The sequence below is a fragment of the Pocillopora verrucosa genome, chromosome 12 (assembly GCF_036669915.1).
Source record: "Pocillopora verrucosa isolate sample1 chromosome 12, ASM3666991v2, whole genome shotgun sequence".
Classification (NCBI taxonomy): domain Eukaryota; kingdom Metazoa; phylum Cnidaria; class Anthozoa; order Scleractinia; family Pocilloporidae; genus Pocillopora; species Pocillopora verrucosa.
In genome coordinates, this window is record NC_089323.1 from 7,975,701 (window position 1) to 7,996,540 (window position 20,840).

General features: G+C 37.7%; 2 protein-coding genes across 3 annotated transcripts in view; both read left to right on the forward strand.

Annotated features, from left to right (window-relative positions):
• The first annotated feature begins 6,014 nt into the window (after positions 1–6,014).
• On the forward strand, positions 6,015–20,132 carry LOC131798509 (uncharacterized). Of its 2 annotated transcripts, XR_010715834.1 has the most exons (11): positions 6,015–6,113; positions 8,991–9,174; positions 13,887–13,997; positions 14,220–14,417; positions 15,675–15,766; positions 16,866–17,058; positions 17,285–17,395; positions 17,924–18,100; positions 18,493–18,590; positions 18,715–19,307; positions 19,533–20,132. XR_010715834.1 is itself a non-coding variant. In XM_066159100.1 (10 exons), the coding sequence occupies exons 2-10, from the start codon at positions 9,073–9,075 to the stop codon at positions 18,911–18,913; spliced, it is 1,281 nt and encodes a 426-aa protein (XP_066015197.1). In that variant the 5' UTR covers positions 6,015–6,113; positions 8,991–9,072; the 3' UTR covers positions 18,914–20,132. The 2 variants fall into 2 exon arrangements, 1 of the variants encoding a protein (XP_066015197.1); XM_066159100.1 differs by having other exon boundaries at positions 18,715–20,132.
• LOC131798513 (uncharacterized) overlaps positions 11,598–20,840 on the forward strand; it is a 28,214-nt gene continuing 18,971 nt past the window's right edge. The window contains exon 1 of the mRNA XM_066159099.1: positions 11,598–11,621. The gene's annotated coding sequence lies outside the window, so the exon portion shown is untranslated. The remainder of the gene's footprint in view (positions 11,622–20,840) is intronic.

A 20,840-nucleotide genomic window follows, 5' to 3' on the forward strand; every position in this document is an offset into this window, starting at 1 on the left:
GTTCGAGTCCATACTGACTTTTCTCCTTTTTCTGCATAAATAGCTCCCTTGGTGTCGAGGTGTTTGATCCATATTAGCTATATCGCTTAATTCCCAGGGACCTACAATGCCTTCTTGGACACCCTTCAGCTCAGTTGTTTTAACTGTTGCCGTTCTCCTGAGATATCTGTGAAATTGTGAATAGAAGTACGTCGTGTTTCAGACTGTTTGTGTTCAGCATTTATTGGGCGCCGCAGGCTGAAATTTCTGAGGAGAAAAACCTTTGACGATGGCACGTAGTGCAAGACTGCGCACAAACTTACGTTGAAAAAAAGTTTCATCTCAACAAATTCAAATTTGTATTGGCTTCTTCAATACAACGTTTGAAAATAAAAGGTTCGTAAAAAATATTTAACGGCTAAAAAGGTAATAAACGATTAAATTTGAAAGTCCATCACCCAAAAATAAAGGCCAGAGGTCGCTTTCGACTGATCTCAGTTTTTTTCTCTGTTCATTTACATGACAAAAGGAATGATACTAGTATGCGACAAACGAGCAGAAAATTTATCATCTTTATTTCTTTTTCTTTTCCCTTTTTTCATTCATAGGACACTTTGGTTTTGAATTAGACTGAGAAAAATAAAATTTCACAGTTACAAGTTATTTCTGTGTGTATCATATTGTTAGCGATCGACGTGGGTCGACTTTTTAGCGGGATTTGGCATTCTTGTCTTACCCAGGCGTATCGTTAACTCCAAAGCTAATTTTGTCTCTTTAAAGTGCTACATTTTTTTTCGTTAAATAGGTACTGTTAAGCATATTTTGTTTTTAATTTTGAGCTTCAGACGAACTCAATCGGGATGGAACGGAAAAAACAATGTTGAAAGGTTTGAAACCTCGCGGTTTAACTCAACGGGAACTTGCAGTAAACAGGCGCAGCAACATTTCCGAGTCGCCCATATTTGAGAGCTGATAGAGGCATTGCCTGACACAACGACAAATTGGCCTATAGATTGGGACATCCTATTTGGCAAAATCGATATTTGCATATGAATAAATGAATAATTGTATGTGGCGTAGCTCAAGAACGAGAGAGCGAGGAAATGGCGATGAAGCAGGCGAAGGTTGGATTTGTTTCCTTTTTTTTTATTAATGATTTAGCACCGTGTAGGAATATGCACAGAGAATTCATTTTTAAAGGTGAAATATTAAATATTCTGCGAGAAATCGCGGTAATGCATTTTCATCTTCGTCTACTTCGGCTTAAGGAAGTTAACGGGATTTCTTCTTCATAGTGCAGATATTTGTACTACTTTCTTTGGAAAACTCTTCTTGCTATAGAATGCAGTAAGTCAACGTGTTTAAGTCATTTTACTATTTTAATGTCATGATTCGCGTCCTCCTTTTCGTCGATTGAGACAGAACTAAGCGAAAGGATATTTACATATTCGACAGACGAGACGGTGAACTGTCACAGTTGGGAAATCGATACATCTGTCAGCGTCAACCAAGTGTTTTCTTGAAGAAATAATCGTTTACGCGTTTATGGATAACCTTATAGAATTTCCATTAACTGTGTTTAAAAGCCAAAATGAAAACATGAAACGACACCAGTGCCGCGAAGAAGAGATAGTTTAACTCTGAATCGGCTATTTTGACCCTAGGTTATTATAGGTAATCACATGATTTCGAGTGCAATTTGGGATAAATCAGCTCGATTAAATTTCCTTGTCTTCAACCGTTCTAGAAATAGATTATGACATTTTCGATTTTCATGCACTTACACACGCATGGCTTGCGGCGTGGTCGAATTTCTCGGCGTAATTTATATTGGAACAGAAATTACCAACTTGAGAGGCAAGAGAAAAGAGAAAGCGAAAGTCGTCATGTTGAATTTTGTTTTCTGTATCGCACAAAACGTTCTCCCTTTTCAGCGGAAATTTGCCGAAGTTCGACAATACCACAAATAAGACCAAGACTTACCTCACCTCTTGAATTTGGTGAAAATCGTTCAAAATCAAATTTGAAATTTGCATGATCATAGACAACAATGTGAACTAATCTTATATTTAAGCAGTGCATAATTTCTTCCATGTTGACATACTTATACTTTCATCTAAGCATGAGGGAGAGTTGGGAGAATTCGAGAAAGTTATGCGAACCCTTGACAGCGTCTTGGGTTTGCATAGCTTTTGAGGACGGAGGACGTGACTAAAATCTTAGCGTAGTCTCTGTTTTTCCCCATTTTCCCCCTAATTCAACGTAGTTTATATATATTTATATATCGATTGGTAATACTTCCCAAGATTCCGAATTGCATGCCACATTCAAATCAACTTTTCTTTCCCATTGATTAGGAAGGGATCAACAATTAGTATTTGCATACTTTACTAATATGTTTAGCGCTAAATTTTAAAATACAGCATTTCCAGCTATCCATACTCGAATTCTACAAAAGATTTTCGCACACTGTGTAACCATGACTATGTCGTTAAGTCGCACGGGATCGTTCGGGATAGAGCCTGATACTGAGAAAATACCAGACCTCATATGAACGGTGGTAAAGTGATCTGATTGGTTGCTCCTATTTCACCGGTTTGGATTGGTTAATTGGCTATCTAAAGTTCGGTCGAATACAAAATAATTGATTCCACGCAGATACTAAAAAGGAAAGCAAATATCAGCTCAGGAGAGAAAGGCTAGATTCGTTTTTCGGTTTTGTGACGTTTAAGAACACAGAAAGCCATTTTCTTTGATATTTTTTTTGTAACAGCTTAGTTTTTACTGTGAACACAAACGCGCATACGCAGCGGGCAAGTTTGGACATGCCTTTTACTGTGATCTTGTCAAAAGTGCTTGTTGCATTGATCGTTAATTTCAGGAAGAGAATTCATCATCACACAGAAACAGAGGCTGGAATTTGACCATGAAATTTTTGAGAGCTATTTTATCGCTTAAGCACCTTGGAAATAGTCGAGGAACAGTCAAACCATCTCTTCCTCGCATCACTGGTGTCGTTTCAAGTAAGTGTATAGTAGCTCACGGAACTTTACTTTCTGCGTGGGTTTAAAAGTCTTATTTGTCGTTAACGATAAAAATGTGCTCGACTGTCTGAGTTATCTATTTATCATTGGTTAACTGAGTCGCATCTAGCCGCGAGCGATGAATTTCACGCGCTAAAATGTAATGAAATGCTCTAATAAATCGATTTCATCATGGAGACGCTAAGTAGTTTAAGCGTTGCTAGAGGAAATAAAGTTGGATGTGTTGAGTTTCCACACCTTGCCTTCTATAAAATCGCTATGCCAATAATTTTCTAGCTTTTAAAAACGATGGACGGAAATTTTTTGACTATCTGAAAACGAAAATGATGACCTATTCAAAACAGCATTCGATTACTGACAGACCTATACATTTCCATACAATAATTTTCTGGGCACAGCATTTACTCAGGCATAGCAGATAGCAAAGTAAAATGCATTCAAACATAGACATTCCCTGAAAAATTGAGAACAATTTTCGTGAAACTTACCTATGGCGTAATAAGCTAATGAACAGAAAGTAAGTCATAGAAGGTATGGCCTACCTTGACACAACTTAGTAATCCTTTCCACATCATTTTAAAGTAAAATTACAAGTCTTTGCGCAGATAGAAGTTAAAATACTGTGCTGAACCACATTCATTCATTCAATAAAAGAGATTTGTTTTTTACACAAATAAATCTTGCATAACAATTCAACTTAATATGCTTCGTCTCTAGTAGTTTATGCATTGCATAAGAGGAAATAAAGTTAGATTTGGTGAGTTTCCACACCTCGCCTTCTACAAAATCGTTATGCCAATAATTTTCTCGGTTTTAGCAACAATTGACGGAAATTATGTGACTATCTAAAAACGTAAGCGACGATTTATTCAAAAAACATTCGGTCGCTGACAGTTCTAAACATTCCAATGAAACAAATTGTTGGGCACAGCATTTACTCAGACATAGCAGGTAGCAAAGTAAGATGCATTCAAACATCGACATTCCCTAAAAAATTGAGAACAATTTGCGTGAGATTTACCTATGACGTACGTAGTAAACTAAAGAACAGAAAGTAAGTCATAGAAGGTATGGTCTACCTTGACACAACTTAGTAATCCTTTCCACGTCATTAATTAAGAGGAATTTAGAACAAAATCATCATAAACTACGATCATAAGACTTCACGAAGATAAAACTTACAATACTGCGCTGCTCTACATTTCGAAAAAATAAACATAACATAGTTTTGCTTTTAAAACAAGTAAATATTGCGTTACTATTCAACTCAATATGCTTCGTCTCCGGTTTGCAACAACCATATCGAAAGATTTCATTCCCCATAGAAAAATAATTAAGAGAAAATTAAATCCGGATTGATTCCCTTTCACATGACGAGTAGTCACAAGAGCAAGCCACACTTAAAAGTGTCGTAGTCCACGTTTTGAAGTACGTTTATTTACACCCCCAGTGTCCTGAGGAAAACAGAAATTTGTCGATTACAGACCCTGGAAAGTCGATTTAAGGCGCTTCTATTGGCGATTACGACATGACGTACAGATACATAGCATAAACTAGTGATGAAATTAAAACTATCCAGAGGCCACAAAAATAGCTGCATTGTTTCGGTCTCAAATATTTTCCTTTGGAGACTGTAAGGAAGATTTTAAGGGTCATTTTGATCATTATGGCCGGGTCAAATGTGTCTGGGCCGGTTCTGCCACGACGATTTTTGTGTCGCAACCGTGTTACGTTGTCTTCAGCCGTTCTAGAAATCGACCAGTGTGATTTTCGATTTTCATGGTGTAACAATGTTTATCAAAATCTTCTATGAGACCGCATACCCGCGCATGGCATGTGGTAGCTCTATTTCCCTCGGCGTCATTTAATACTGAAACTGAAATTACCAACTCGATAAATCTGTTCAAAGCCGTCATGTCGATTTTTGTTTTCAATATCACGTTAAACGCCGTTCACTTATCAGCGAACAAGTATTGGAATTAATCGACAATACCACAATTAAGACAAACGTTACTCTTGAATAAAGTAAAAATCGTTCACACATAAAAATTTTTTCTCTGGTAGACCCATCAAACCCTGCGTATTAAGTTCACACATAAATCGCTCGCTAGAACACTCATTAACTAACACGAAAAGCACGACGAAGATGACCACAAAGTACATGCAGAAAAAGGAGAGACAATTCAAAATTGACGAATTTGTCGATTCGCGCAAACCACATTCGTGTTTATACAGATGTACTAAACCCATGCCATAAAATTTATCATCATTCCGGGCTGTCAAAATAATTAAATCTAGTCTAACGTTAGAAAAATGTACAGCTTTGCACAAAAAAGAATATTAGAATAGTTTACATTAGTCCTCTGTTAATCGCAGTCAGGAGCGGGGCTCCTGTCACAGTTTAAAAACATTTAACCAATCAACTGCTCGAGGAAGATATATATACACAAAGTGTAAAAATTTGACTTTCGTAAAACAGTGCTCAATACACAGGAATAGAGCGATGTATGCATTGTGGGAGGAAAAACTGAAACTAAACTGTTAAATTTCGCGCTACATAAATTAGATTATATTGTATACAAGTGATGGTAAAGATTATTCTCACTAAATCCCCTGATGAGTGGGCAACCACGAAGCAGGTCTGTTCGGATGAACTCGTAGTTTATTTGTCTTTTTCCTCCCACAATATGTATACATATCGATTGGTAATACTTCCAAAGACCCCAAAAAGCGTAGCACATTCAAATCAATGTTTCATTGGCCTTGATTAGGAAGGGATCAACAACTAGTACTTGCATAATTTACTAATATGTTTAACATTTAAAGTACAGCATTTCCAGCTATCCATTCTCGAATTTTACAAAACATTTCCCGCACACTATGCAACCATGAGTATGTCATTAAGTCGCGCAGGATCAGTCGGGACAGAGCCCGATACTGAGGAAATACCAGACCTCACGTGAACGGTGTTAAGGCGACCTGATAGGTTGCTCTATTTCACAAGCTTCTAGTCGTTAACTGTCTGGCAAGCTAATGTTCGGTCGAATGAAAAATAATTGATTCCACGCAAGTACTGAAAAGGAAAGCAAGGTTAGATTCATTTTTGGTTTTGTGACGTTTAAGAGCACACAAAGTCATTTCATTTGATTTTTTTTGTAACAGCTGAGTATTTACCGCGAACACAAACGAGCATACGTAGCGCCTTTTACTGCGATCTCGTCAAAAGTACTTGTTGAATTGATCATTAATTTCATGAAGAGAATTCATCATCACACGGAAACAGAGGCTGAAGTTTGATTATGAAATTAATCCGAGCCTTTTAATCGCTTAACCACCCTGAAAATAATCGAGGAACAGTAAAACTATCTCTTCTTCGCATCACTGGTGTGACAATTGTTTCAAATAACGTTTTAACTCACGGAACTTTATTGTCTAGGGTTTGAACGTCTCATAAGTCGTTAGGGATAAAAATGTGCTCGACTGTCTAAGTTATTAGTTGACTGAGCCGGATCTAGTCTCAAGCGATGAATCTCAGATACTCAAATGAAATGAAATGCTTAAAAAATCAATTTCCTCATGTAGGCGCTAAGTAGTTTATGCATTGCATAGGAGGAAATATAGTTAGATGTGGTGAGTTTCCACACCTTGCCTTCTGCAAAATCGTTCTGCCAATAGAGTTCTAGCTGTTAGCAACGATTGACGGAGATTTCGTGACTATCTATAAACGTATGCGACGACTAGCAAAGTAAAAAGCATTTGGTTGACCTACGACGTAGCTAACTAATTAATGAACAGAAAGTTAGTCATAGAAGCTGTCATACGTTGTATCAAGGAAGGCCAGTGGCCTACTTTGATGCAACGTAAACCGTTCCACGTCATTGATTAAGCAGAATTCAAAACAAAATCCTTCATCGTAAACTAAAATCACAAGTCTTCACGAAGAAAAAGTTCAAATACTCTGCTGCAATACATTTCAAAAAATAATAATTAAATAGTTTTGCTTTTTAAATTAATAAATCTTGCGTTACGATTCAACTTAAAATGCTTCGTCTCCAGTTTGCAATAACCATATCGGAAGACGAGTAGTCACCAAAGTTAAAAGTGTCGCAGCACACGTTTCGAAGTACGTCCATTTACACCTCCAGTCTCGATTATTTTGGTTTGGAGACTGTGAAGAAGAATATTATGATCATTCTTATTATTATGGACGGGTCAAACGTGTCTCGGCCGGTTCTGCCACGATGAGTTTTGCTACTCTTCCATTGTCATCAGCCGTGCCAGATCTAAGTCATGTAATTTTCGATTTTCATGTTGTAATAATGTCCATCAAAAGCCCCTATGAAGTCCACTGACTGTAGGGCTAGTAGGCCTACCGCATACACGCGCATAGCATGTGGTAGGCTCTATTTCCCTCGGCGTCATTTAATACTGAAACTGAAATTACCAACTTGAAAAATTTGTTTAAAGCCGTCAGGTCGAGTTTTGTTTTCATTATCACATTAAACGCCGTTCACTTGTTAGCGAACAAGCACTGAGGGTAATCAAAAATACCACAAATAAGACAAACGCTATACTTGAATAAGGTAAAAATCGTTCAAAATCAATTTGGAATTCGTATGATCACAGACAACAACGCTGACTAATCTTATATTCATATATAACTTGTGACAAAATCAACAAACTCAGCAAAGCAGTGACGCAGGTTCATTTACGAGATAAATGAAATATTTTAACTCTGGGAATACTAAATATAACACGAAAAGCGTATTTATCACAAGATAAATTAAAGGTTGGCTTACTTGCTTACTTCCTTGGCAGTTCTCGAAGTTTTGCATTTCATATTCTCAGCTTGGCCCAAATTAAATGTAGGCCACCAAAATCTGCATGCTCCCAAGAAGACCTAACGTCCGAGAAGACTACATTCATTACCGATCTTTCAGGTTTACTTGTGAAAGCCCTAACAATTCTTGTATAATGTATCAAAGCTCGCCAAATAGTGCAGAGGATCTTAGTCCGTAGGATCAATACATATGGCGTTACTATACTTTTGCCAATGGAACTGGAGCTCAGTCTCCCTAACGGTAACTCTTCACACAAATGTTAAAAGATTATTTAACTTTAACACTCTTGACTTAAAAATGGTGGACCTGGAATCCTTTTCATGATTCTCAAACATTGATAAAAGCTAAGCTCGACATGTAATACCTCGCATTATCCGGCGATGAACATCATTTTCTAGGAACGAAATGAAATGTTTAAAAATCGTGCGGGTTATAAGTTGTCTTAAACGGCGTTGCGTGACACTCATCCCTACTTGAAATAAATTATCTATGTAGAAGCTTACGCATCGACTTGGTTGGTGAGTTGCTTCTTATCACCTTTGCTGAATTACTAAACACAAACTTAATTTCAGGCCTTTAGCCAAGGAAGAGGACGAATTTCTGAGGAGAAAAACTGACCTATGAGTATGGCCCGTAGTGCAAGATTGCGCGAAAAATTACGTAATAAATAATAATTCTATTTAAACAAATTGAAATTTGTATTGGCTTCTTCAATACAACTTTTGAAAATGAAAATTTCGTAAGAAGATTTAAAACGAGTAAATTAAAAGTCCATCACCCAAAAATAAAGGCCAGAGGTCATGAAAATAGGAACGCTATTAGTGCGCGACAAACGAACTGAAAATTTATCATCCCTTTATTTTTAGATTTCTTTCATTTTTCTGTTTCATTCAAACACATTACACTCGTGTCTCGCATTATTACCGGAATGTAGCATTAATTCTTGTCTTACCCAGGCGTATCGTTCACTCCAAAGCTAATTTTGTGGCTCTTAACTTCTTTTTTCAGAAATATGTACTGTTAAGAATATTTACTTTTTATTTTGAAAGGTTTGAAACCTCGCGGTTAAACTCGCTAAACTAAACTTTTAGTCAATTAAGAGTAAGATCTCATTACGCTACTTTAGGCCTTTAAAGTGAGGTGAGGACGAAACACTGAAAAACTTCGAGGAAGACCTGATCCAGAAGGTTAGATCAGTACTGCAAAACATGACACCGGGTGAACCAGAAGGTTTATATAAAGGCTTGAGGGATAGCACGGAAGAACAAAGGAGCAGCGATCTACAAAGGCCGAGAGAATTAATGGGCAAGGTCAGTAGTTCTTACATCAGGGGAGGAAGCATTTAAATTTTATCTCCACTTTTTCTGCATCTCTGTTGCAAAATTTTTAATTCGAAGTTAGGAATGTTACTATTTTGTCACTTGGTGAAATATCATTTACCCTGTTACAACTGACCATAGAGTCTTTGTTGCGCAGTCGTAGCATCGGAAAGTGGCATATATACTCTTAAATAACTCAAATCGTTTGATTTTAGATTTTACTGGACAAATGGACGGATTATTTTCTGTTCTTGGCCCTCATTGCCAGCACTACGCGAAATGTCTATTGAGCTCTCTAAAAACATTGCTTGTGTCACTTTCAATGAAATCAAACTTCATTCAAAATGAAGAAATAAAAAGTTTTAAAATTTCTAGTATATAAAGGATTAAACAGATTTTATCGCTAATCTGAAAAGGAGCATTAAAGAAATTATAGTTCTGAAAGAAAAAATTGTTAAGAAACAGAAATTTAATCGTTGAAAATAATTAATCTAACTTTGTGGGCAATTTGAATAGTTATTGTAGATAAAGTAGATCAAATGCTAATCGAAATGGATGTAACTTAAAAACACGTTTTGGTCTTGATCGCATTTCTCAGTTCTAAAGATAATCGCTTTTTGCCGTTCTTTGGAAAAAAAACTCACAAAACTAATCGAACTCCTCCTCTGAGTCAGTGAAGAACTCGATCTCCTCGATATCGGCTTAGTCACATATGCGGTAGTCCGGTAAACCATCGATATTTATTTCACTGTCCCTGCTACCGGAAATGGGTAGTGAAATTCCGCATTTCACAAATGAACGGTTAACTGTCTCTTTCACCCGGCGCGTGGTCTCTTGCCATGCCGTACCCACCCATTTTGTGAAAAGCACACGCCGATCACCAGCAATCACTTTTCCCGACAAGTGTTCCGTGGCTAGTCTCTCAATATTTTTCTTAAATTCTGCATTAAATGTAACATGGAGTGGTTAAACCTTGCTCGTTGCGCCAGGAGGTACAAGCCTCAATGTCATCTGGCACTCTTGCGTCAGAATGGTATCTATTCTCTCTGTTGTTTGAGCTCTATGCACATCATAGATAAGAAGTCTATCGCCTGTTTGACTAAACATCTTTGGCTTCTTCCACATATTTCTATGCCAGGAGACCATAATTTCCTCGTTGCACCACGCGTTCTCTTGGAACTTGACCACGACTCTTGGATCATGCTTCCTCTTTTCTCTGTCTGGAACTCTTTGTCCTTTGCCCTAAAAGATCAACAAGGGTTTAATGCAAGGCTCACCATCGGCAAATGTGGTCAATTGCACGGTACACTGTGTCTTATCATGGCCTTCACTTGTCGTTCGAGTCCATACTGACTTTTATCCTTTTTCTGCATAAATAGCTCCCTTGGTGTCGAGGTGTTTGATCCATATTAGCTATATCGCTTAATTCCCAGGGACCTACAATGCCTTCTTAGACACCCTTCAGCTCAGTTGTTTTAACTGTTGCCGTTCTCCTGAGATATCTGTGAAATTGTGAATAGAGGTACGTCATGTTTCAGACTGTTTGTGTTCAGCATTTATTGGGCGCCGCAGGCTGAAATTTCTGAGGAGAAAAACCTTTGACGATGGCACGTAGTGCAAGACTGCGCACAAACTTACGTTGAAAAAAAGTTTCATCTCAACAAATTCAAATTTGTATTGGCTTCTTCAATACAACGTTTGAAAATAAAAGGTTCGTTAAAAATATTTAAAGGCTAAAAAGGTAATAAACGATTAAATTTAAAAGTCCATCACCCAAAAATAAAGGCCAGAGGTCGCTTTCGACTGATCTCAGTTCTTTTCTCTGTTCATTTACATGACAAAAGGAATGATACTAGTATGCGACAAACGAGCAGAAAATTTATCATCTTTATTTCTTTTTCTTTTCCCTTTTTTCATTCATAGGACACTTTGGTTTTGAATTAGACTGAGAAAAATAAAATTTCCCAGTTACAAGTTATTTCTGTGTGTATCATATTGTTAGCGATCGACGTGGGTCGACTTTTAGCGGGATTTAGCATTCTTGTCTCACCCAGACGTATCGTTAACTCCAAAGCTAATTTCGTCTCCTTAAAGTGCTACATTTTTTTTTGTTAAATAGGTACTGTTAAGCATATTTTGTTTTTAATTTTGAGCTTCAGATGATCTTAATCGGGATGGAACGGAAAAAACAATGTTGAAAGGTTTGAAACCTCGCGGTTTAACTCAACGGGAATTTGCAGTAAACAGGCGCAGCAACATTTCCGAGTCGCCCATATTTGAGAGCTGATAGAGGCATTGCCTGACACAACGGCAAATTGGCCTATAGATTGGGACATCCTATTTGGCAAAATCGATATTTGCATATGAATAAATGAATAATTCTATGTGGCGTAGCTCAAAAACGAGAGAGCGAGGAAATGTCGATGAAGCAGGCGAAGGTTGGATTTGTTTCCTTTTTTTTATTAATGATTTAGCACCGTGTAGGAATATGCACAGAGAATTCATTTTTAAAGGTGAAATATTAAATATTCTGCGAGAAATCGCGGTAATGCATTTTCATCTTCGTCTACTTCGGCTTAAGGAAGTTAACGGGATTTCTTCTTCATAGTGCAGATATTTGTATTACTTTCTTTGGAAAACTCTTCTTGCTATAGAATGCAGTTAGTCCACGTGTTTAAGTAATTTTACTTATAACTTTTGGGCACGCTAAATTCACAACTTTGACAAGTGGACTTAAACGTGTACTGTCCGTCGAGATTATTATTCTGTTCAACTCTTGTTTACGGCTTGTAATATGTATCTTTTAACTTGCTAAAGGCGAGAAAAAGTAACTCACCATAGATTTTCCTGCGCCGTGTGAAAAATGCTCTGATAATTCATTTTAAAAGGGAGATCTTTTCGTTTCAGATATTGGGTTAGCGACCCAAGGCTTGATTTAGGAGTAATTTAAAGATAAATTGTGTTTATTTCAGAAACCATCCACTCTCTCTCCAATTTCGTTTAGGTGCTCGTTTTTGGCTAAAATAAGTCTTCGTATTTTTCGACCTTCTGTGAAAGATCTGTAAAACTACGAAGAATTTCTTTCATTTTTTTCATCATGATTCGCGTCCTCCGTTTCGTCGGTTGCCGGACAGAACTAAGCGAAAGGATATTTACATATTCAACAGACGAGACGGTGAACTGTCACAGTTGGGAAATCGATACATCTGTCAGCGTCAACCAAGTGTTTTCTTGAAGAAATCATCCTTTACGCGTTTATGGATAACCTTATAGAATTTCCATTAACTGTGTTTAAAAGCTAAAATGAAAACATGAAACGACACCAGTGCCGCGAAGAAGAGATAGTTTAACTCTTACTTGGCTATTTTGACCCTAGGTTATTATAGGTAATCACATGATTTCGAGTGCAATTTGGGATAAATCAGCTCGATTAAATTTCCTTGTCTTCAACCGTACTAGAAATAGATTATGACATTTTCGATTTTCATGCGCTTACACACGCATGGCTTGCGACGTGGTCGAATTTCTCGGCGTAATTTATATTGGAACAGAAATTACCAACTTGAGAGGCAAGAGAAAAGAGAAAGCGAAAGTCGTCATGTTGAATTTTGTTTTCTGTATCGCACAAAACGTTCTCCCTTTTCAGCGGAAATTTGCCGAAGTTCGACAATACCACAAATAAGACCAAGACTTACCTCACCTCTTGAATTTGGTGAAAATCGTTCAAAATCAAATTTGAAATTTGCATGATCATAGACAACAATGCTAACTAATCTTATATTTAAGCAGTGCATAATTTTTTCCATGTTGATATACTTATACTTTCATCTAAGCACGAGGGAGAATTCGGGAAAGTTATGCGAACCCTTGACAGCGTCTTGGGTTTGCATAGCTTTTGAGGACGGAGGACGTGACTAAAATCTTTATATTAATCTCAAAATTGATTTTGTAAGACTCCATAGAGAATACCTCGCACTATCCGGCTACACGCTTCAATTCTGGGAACGAAATGAAAATGTGTCAGAGGGTCGTGCAGTTTAAAAGTTGTCCAAGTTAAACGGTGTTGTGTGATATGACACAAATCTGAACTTGATATAGAGTATGTGTGCATTAGCTTATGGGCTACAGCAGGAAAATCGGCCGTTAATTGGTGAGTTGCTTCTCTTCACCTTTGCTGCATCACCAAATACAAACTGAATTTCGTGCCTTTAGCCGAGGAAGAAGACAAATTTGTCTGAAGAACAAACTCTGGCGGTGGCACTTAGTGCAAAAATCCGCACTGAACCAGGTCGAAAACAAAAGTTTCATTCAAAGCAATTGAAAACTGTATTGGCCTATTTAAAAGAACTTTTCGAAAATGATACATTCAAAAGATTTAAGCGGTCAAAGATAATAAACATGAAAATTCAAAGTCTATAAACCACAGGAAAAGGCAAAAGATTTACAATGCAGCAGGTATCAATAGTAATGACTCACCAGAGAGCGCTTACGACTAACCTTAAAGTTTTTCTTTGTCCAATATTTGAGGCCCATGAATTGCCACTAAATGTTCTCAGAGCAATTGGTTTTCTATGCGGTGTACGCAACAAATGGACTTCATGGTCTTTCTGTTTTTCCATTAAAACACATGATGCTTTGGTTTGAATTAGACTAAGAAACATGGAAATTCATCTTATAAATTTCTCTGTATCTTGCTTTGTTAGCGGTCGACGTGGGTCGAATTTTACCGGGATGTGGCATTCTGTGCCTCCATGAGGTCAAAAGACCCGATCCTGCAAGTGGGATGCGTAATTGTACACCCAAAATCACTGAGGGTGAGTAATATTTTGGGCTATTATTTGTTATGGCTGTAAGGAAATATACACTTAGAAACATCACCCGCCATGCCTAAAGAGCATTACAGGAAAAAGCAAACCTGTATCGCAGAACAACTATGGTTGTGATTTTGCCGACGTTATCCTGGTACCATTTTGGACAGAAAAATGCGGCGGGTGAACCCTTCCTTTCACAAACTAACTTCCTACAACCCTTGGCAGATCTTGAGCGCCGGCTACAATGGATTTCCTCCCGGAACCCCAAACGAGGACAAATACTGGAATAAAGAAGCAAAACATGATTTTGTCGTCCACGCAGAGGCCAACGCTGTGCTCCTGGCAGGCCAAGCTGATCTTGAAGGTTCAATTGCCTTTGTTACGATGTTTCCCTGTCTGGAGTGTGCGAAAATGTTAATAGCGGTGAGTGATATCGAGAACATTGATATAGCCTATATTGTAAAACCTGTGTGAAACAGGGCCCATAAGCGAGAGAATCTGCATCTTGAAACCTGTATCAAGCGGTTGGCTTAATGAGAACTTTGAGTGTTGTCTTCATTAATTTTAGACTTTTTTAGATCTTCTTAAAATGGCCATTCGGAAAGTTGCTAATCGTTCACTCTATTCTGTTAGGGAGTTAAGAATTAACCACCACTACACGATTAAGAAGGCCGTCTTGTGCTTAAGCGCGCCAGCCAAAGTCCGTAAGTTATCGATATTAAAAAAGGTTACTGTATAGCACCCTTTTACTTGCTAATTTCAAGTTTCTCCCACAGGAAGGCTAAACAGGTGGACTTGAAAGCCTTGTTACCGAAGCTTGTGTGTCTTAGAATGCAAACTTGTGTCCTTATATTCAAGGGATTAAATGTTTGTATTATTATCACTGTAAAAGGGATAATAATATAAATTGAAAAATTTTCTCAGTTCTGATTGATTAAGATAAATGCAGTTTTCAGGTTATTCAATGCAGAAGAGGGTTATTCAGTGCAAAAAAGTAAAAAAACCAGACGTTCTAATTGGTCAATATATAAGAAACTCACAGATAGCCAATCAAATGCAAGCCTTGGATGTCGCAACATTTGGATACGCTGAAAATTTGCGAGCGAAACAGTGGCTGGCGTTTTAAGTAGGTTTTCTGTCGCCACCGCAACAACAACACAGCAGCTGAAAAACAGCTCTAAAAACGAACAAACTGTAAAAAGCACTGCTTTTGGTTGTCGGTTTGGAAAAAGTGAAGGAGATTGCCAAGGAAATCGAAAATTGCGAGCCGACCCAACTGCGCCTTAAAGATGTGAAAATATCATTGTATAATATTGTTATTATTATCGTTTTGATCATACGCGGTTTTGACCGAACACACAATGTCACTTGCAGGTTCGAGTAAATTAATTTTTGCAATTGATGCGCGCGCTTTGCTTCTGCATAATTATGATAAGCTATCCCATATTTTTCCATGTATATTATAAATACATAATCACATGATTTTTCTCGTGAAATTTAGAATAAATAAGCACTTGTTAATTTTTTTCAAAGACTACAAATTGCTCTCGCCCTATGGGCTCGTGAAATTTAATTAGTCTTTGAAAAAATTTACTCGTGCTTATTTATTCCGAATTGCACTCGAAATCATGTGCTTACCTATACTAATTAATTGATGACTATCTCTTATTCCATCTGTAGAAGGGTGTCCGTAAGGTATATTATCTGTCATCAAAAGATAAATACCAAAAGGAGTCAACTCCCATCCTTGAGGCAGCCAAAGTCGAGGTCGTGTAAGTAATAACTCTGTTTAGACTAAAATCAATTCAATCAAAGTTCGAAAGAATATGCACGCGAAAGAATAAAAACAATGATAAGTAACTAAATAACTGGGAATTTAGCAATCGGGAATTACACTAGGTGGCTCTTCTTGTTCGCTGTTTCCAGATCGATTTGGAATTTGGAATGTTAGTTTGTGTGGAGGAAAGGAGAACCGAAGGACCCGGAGAAAAACCCTTCGGAGCAAGGACAAAACCCAACAACAAACTCGACCCACGTGTGACGCCAGCTCCGGGAATTGAACCCGGGCCACAGTGGCGCTCTCACCACTATGCCATCCCTGTTACCACACGGATCTATCATTCCAAATTGAAATAAGTCGGTTTGATAATTTCCAATTCTGTGCCACAATGCACTGATCTTTTCATCACAGTTGATGATAAGTACGAGGACTGACCTATTAATTAGGCGCGAAAGGAAAAAAATTATCATAAATAAGAGAGGACACTATATCCTCTCTTGACATAATTATGTTAAAAATAAATAGCTTTCTGAACATGTTATGTTAAAAGATCTACAATGATTGTGCGAAAAGTTATAAGCTTAAGCAAAAATTTTTGTTTTTTATTTTCATTTTTGTATACCGTATTTCCTCGAGTGAGCACACCTAATAAGCGCCCCCCCCCCGATTACGTGCCCACCCCTAGGCAGCCAGGCCATAATATCAAACAAGTTCCCCCCTCCCCTCTCGAATAGTTGCTCCGCCTCCTCCTTTACTTTCTTATGTATAAGGAATATAAGGAAAACATGTTTTTATTGCCACATTATTTACAACTTTTTAAGCTTCAACTAGAGCGGAACCAGTACAAGAGAATAATTGTTTTTTCGTTTCCGTTATTTCCAGCTCTATGTGCTCGCAGAGTTTTTCTTTTGAATTGTTGTCCTATCGCTATGCTAACCTTATAGGTTTCCCCCTCGATTAAACGCTCTCCTTCCAATAAGCGCCTCCCCCTTTTTTTCCCTTCATTTTACTAACTGCCTCTGCAGCTTTTTGCCCATATTTGCATCCACCTTTTAGTCAATTAAGAGCAGGATCTCATTACGCTACTTTAGGCCTATAAAGCGAGGTGAGGATTCAACGCTGAAAGACTTCGAGGAAGACCTGATCCACAAGGTTAGATTCGTACTGGGACAAAACACGACACCGGGTGAACCAAAAGGTGTCTATAAAGCCCTATGGGATAGCACGGAAGAACTAAGAAGGAACGATATAAAAAGTCCATGGCAGAGAGAGTTAATGGACAAGGTCAGTAATTCTTACGTCAGGGGGAGGAAGCGTATAAACTTTATCTCAGTTTTCTCTGCATCTCTACGGCCAAATTTTTAATTTGAAACAAGGAAATGTGTCTGTTTTGTCAGTTGGTGAAACCTCATTAACCCTGTTATAACCAAACAGAGAATCTTTGTTGCGCAGTAACGCAACAAAAAGTATTCATACTCTCAGTTGAATACCTCAAACCGTTTGATTCTAGATCCTACTGGACAAATGGATAGACTTTTTCCAGTTCTTAGCCCTCATTGCCAGCACAAGAGCCTTGAAAAACCATCAAGGAGCAATCTTGATAGATTTTGAAACCTTAAAGGTATGTATTGGCAAATTTCAGAGTAGCCCACTTTATGTCATCGATACATAAAGGATCCTAGAGCCATTTAGGACAAATCTGAACAAAAACGTAACAATTATTTAAGTGAAACACTGGAAAATACGACTCACATTTAAATCATGGCTACCATATCCAACGGATTATAAACCAACTCATATTAAATAGAAATAATAAAGATATTTTTCAAAGTAATGAAATTTATAGAAACGAAACAAAGCCCAAAGCATAATTGCGTGGTCCAATTCTCCTAATAGTAATTTTTTTATTCAAACATGTTGTAATAATAAGATATTTCCTGAACTAGAAGAGCTGGTATAGTTGCATCTCTGAAGCCTGGTCGAGAGCCTTTCAATTTGAACATGATTTTGCATTTAGGAATCTTGTCGGCTTCTTAGGAAAATCTGGGATGCTGTGTTCTGGATTGGGTTAATTACATGTATTTAAGATAAAGTTTGCCTATCAGCATCCACGTTACATATGAAACTTATCTTTCTTTTTAACTTTCAGACATTGGCGTTATCGTACAACGGATATCCGAGAGGTGTCAGCAATGATGAAGCTGATGACTCGATGCAAGTGTCTGCGTTAACTAACGCAGTTTGTCTTCGATTCAGCGAAGGACGCAATTTTATCGCATTTTCAACTCACTTCCCAAAGCTTCATGAAGTGAAAAATCTTGCACAGGTGAGAATCGCGCAATGAAGGCTAAAGTTATTGAAGTTACTCCGTTAAGCTATGAAAGCATTTCTTAAATGGTACGATATTTTGTAAGATAACTGTATTGTGTAATACCCTTAAATTGACACGTCCCAAATAGCTCCATCTGTGGTCAATTTCGTTTCAATCACCCTAAGGTAAGCCACCGACCCATTTGATGAAGCTTGAACCCAATCAACTCCGCAGCCATCCACCCCAAGTCTCTTCAGATTATCTCTCTTCATCTTTCTCCATTTGTTTCCGAAGGCCTGAAAACCCATGATCATTCAAATGTGCATCCTCATTTGGGCAGTGACATTATTCAAGCTCCAACATATTTGGCTAAGCTTCGACCATTTCTTTGCTACTTTTGCATACAGGCCAAAATAAAGAGGTTGTACTTTATATGGCCCATGGCTTTTGAAGGAGATGACGAAAAGGCGCTGCAAATTATGAAAGACGCTGGAATGGAAGTTGTGTAAGTAAAATACTTGCCATTTAATAATCAAATACGAGTTCGTTGATTGAATATGAATCTTTACTGGCTCTGATAAATAACTTGAATTATGAAAATGAAATAACTCACTTTTCTACATTTACAGGCCAATGGATGTTCCTGATTTGACCAAACTAGAAAAGGCCATAAAAGAAACCATTGGAGGCCTAAAGAAGGCGGAGGGAAGGAACGAGCTTCCCTTCAGTGATTGGCTAAAAAGCACTTGGACTGAGTACGACTTACAGCCAGAACGTGTCGGACAAGTTGAGCAAGTTGGGCAAGTTTGGGCATGCCATTTACTGTGATCCTTGTCGCAGCCGCCATAAACTTAGTTCATGACAAGACTCAGGAGAAAATTATATGTTATGAATAATTATTGTAAACGTCATCTAGAAATTCCGAGAATGCTAAGTCATGCTGACTTGCATACCGTAAAACTTTCTAGAACATTTCATCAAGTCACGCATTTATTATGTAATACTACTAAAATAGTTCTTGTGTAAGCGTCTGGAATGTTCCAGAACACTTTGTGAAGATATATAAAGACTCACCTATGTAGTAGTAGTGGTTGTTGTGTCGGAGTGACGGCTGTTTTGAAAGCCATGCCGAGAGAGAGTTACTGCGGAAGATTGCTCATTTCAAGGAACTTTGGAGACAGCAGTGAGATTGTGTCAGTGGTGAGCCAGGATATAGACTGTGGTGGGTTTAATTAAGTTTATTAATTTTATTTTCCAAGCCTATTTCCTTGCAATAATGAATTCGGAATGCATCAATGCAAGGAAATAGAGGCTGAACTGTGACCGCCAAGAAAATAATTTTTTTGAACTTTGAACCAGCTAGAAAATAGTCGGGAAAGAGTAAAGTTATCGCTTCTTCGGTTCAAATATGGTGTTACTTACAGAACTTTATGTGCTGTCTTGTTAGGGACGAAAACTTGTTCGGGAAAAACCCATCGCAGCAAGGAGAAAACCAACAACAAACTGAATCCACATGTAACGCCAGGTCCGGGCCAAAGTAGCACTCTCGCCACCACTATCTATCATTCCAAATTGAAATATGTCGGTTTGATAATTTCCAATTCTGTGCCACAATGCACCGATCTTTTCGTCATCAGTTTTGCGAGAAAAGAAAAAAATTAATATAAACAAGAGAGGAGACCATATCCTGTCTTGAAATAAATTATGTTTGGAAATAAATCAAATCCAAATCACAGTTTTAAAAAAAGCAAACAAAAAATTGCACGGTCTGCATAGCCTACACGGTCTTTACTCTACGTTTTATCATGACTGTAACAAATTTTGTAACCACTCGTATGATTCCAGACCGAATTGGACTCCACTCGGTCCTATTTCCATTACCTATAGGGGTAGAGAGAATGAGGAAAATTTTCTAAAAGTTGCTGCAATAAAAAAATGGTGGATTAATGTTGCTTTCAGCCTCATAGGCCAAAAAATCGTTTTTCTTTTATTTGACTAAATTAAAACCAGAAATTTTACTTAACGTTTCCGAAATAAATTTAAATCTCTGAAAGCTTTCGAGTTATGTAGAAAAACGTATTTTCAAATAAAAGTTTTCATTTTATTTTCATATTTTGTTTGCATCACGCACTCTTTGCAAATGGGGAAGTCTTTGCTCATGGAAAATCAAAAGCAGGAAAAGGTCCTTGGGTAAAGAAAAAATAAACCTAAAGAAGAAAAAATGATTACCATTCTGTTAAGAGAAGAAAAAACTCCTGAGTGAAAGCGATTAGTACTCCGACGTTAGGTCGTCTCAGCTTCCTGTATCGAACCTTTGGTGTCTGTGAGATTGCCTCCAAGTCCTTCTTAGATTGAGCTTCAAAACAGCTGACAGCAGGTGATGGTCGCGGCCGCACCTCGTCAAACACGTATATCTTGTAGTGAGCGCCTGCAGGTCCCGTTAATCATGATGTGGTCAATCTGGTGGCTGGTCTTGCCTTTTGCGGAATGCCATGTCAATTTGTGGATCTCCTTGTTCGGGAAAATAGAAGTAATTCTTTAAAATAGGGTCAACACGAGTATTACATGGCTTTTGAGAAACACCTAACTTATCTTCAAATCTCTTTTATCTCCTTTTTTCTTTTTGTTGATTTTTTTCTTTTTCGGAGGTACAACAAGACAATTAAAGACATCTAAGATTATTGCGTGAGTCGAAGCTAATGAAACACGTTGATCAAGGCACACGATATTCAAAGAATAAAACAAGCCTGCAATA

Excerpts from the sequence above, each read along its gene's own strand:
- LOC131798509 (XM_066159100.1), top strand. The coding sequence starts at position 9,073 with ATGACACCGGGTGAACCAGAAGGTTTATATAAAGGCTTGAGGGATAGC. Across the intron at positions 13,998-14,219 it reads TACACCCAAAATCACTGAGG|ATCTTGAGCGCCGGCTACAA; the intron begins GTGAGTAATATT and ends AACCCTTGGCAG. Across the intron at positions 15,767-16,865 it reads GCAGCCAAAGTCGAGGTCGT|GCCTATAAAGCGAGGTGAGG; the intron begins GTAAGTAATAAC and ends ACGCTACTTTAG.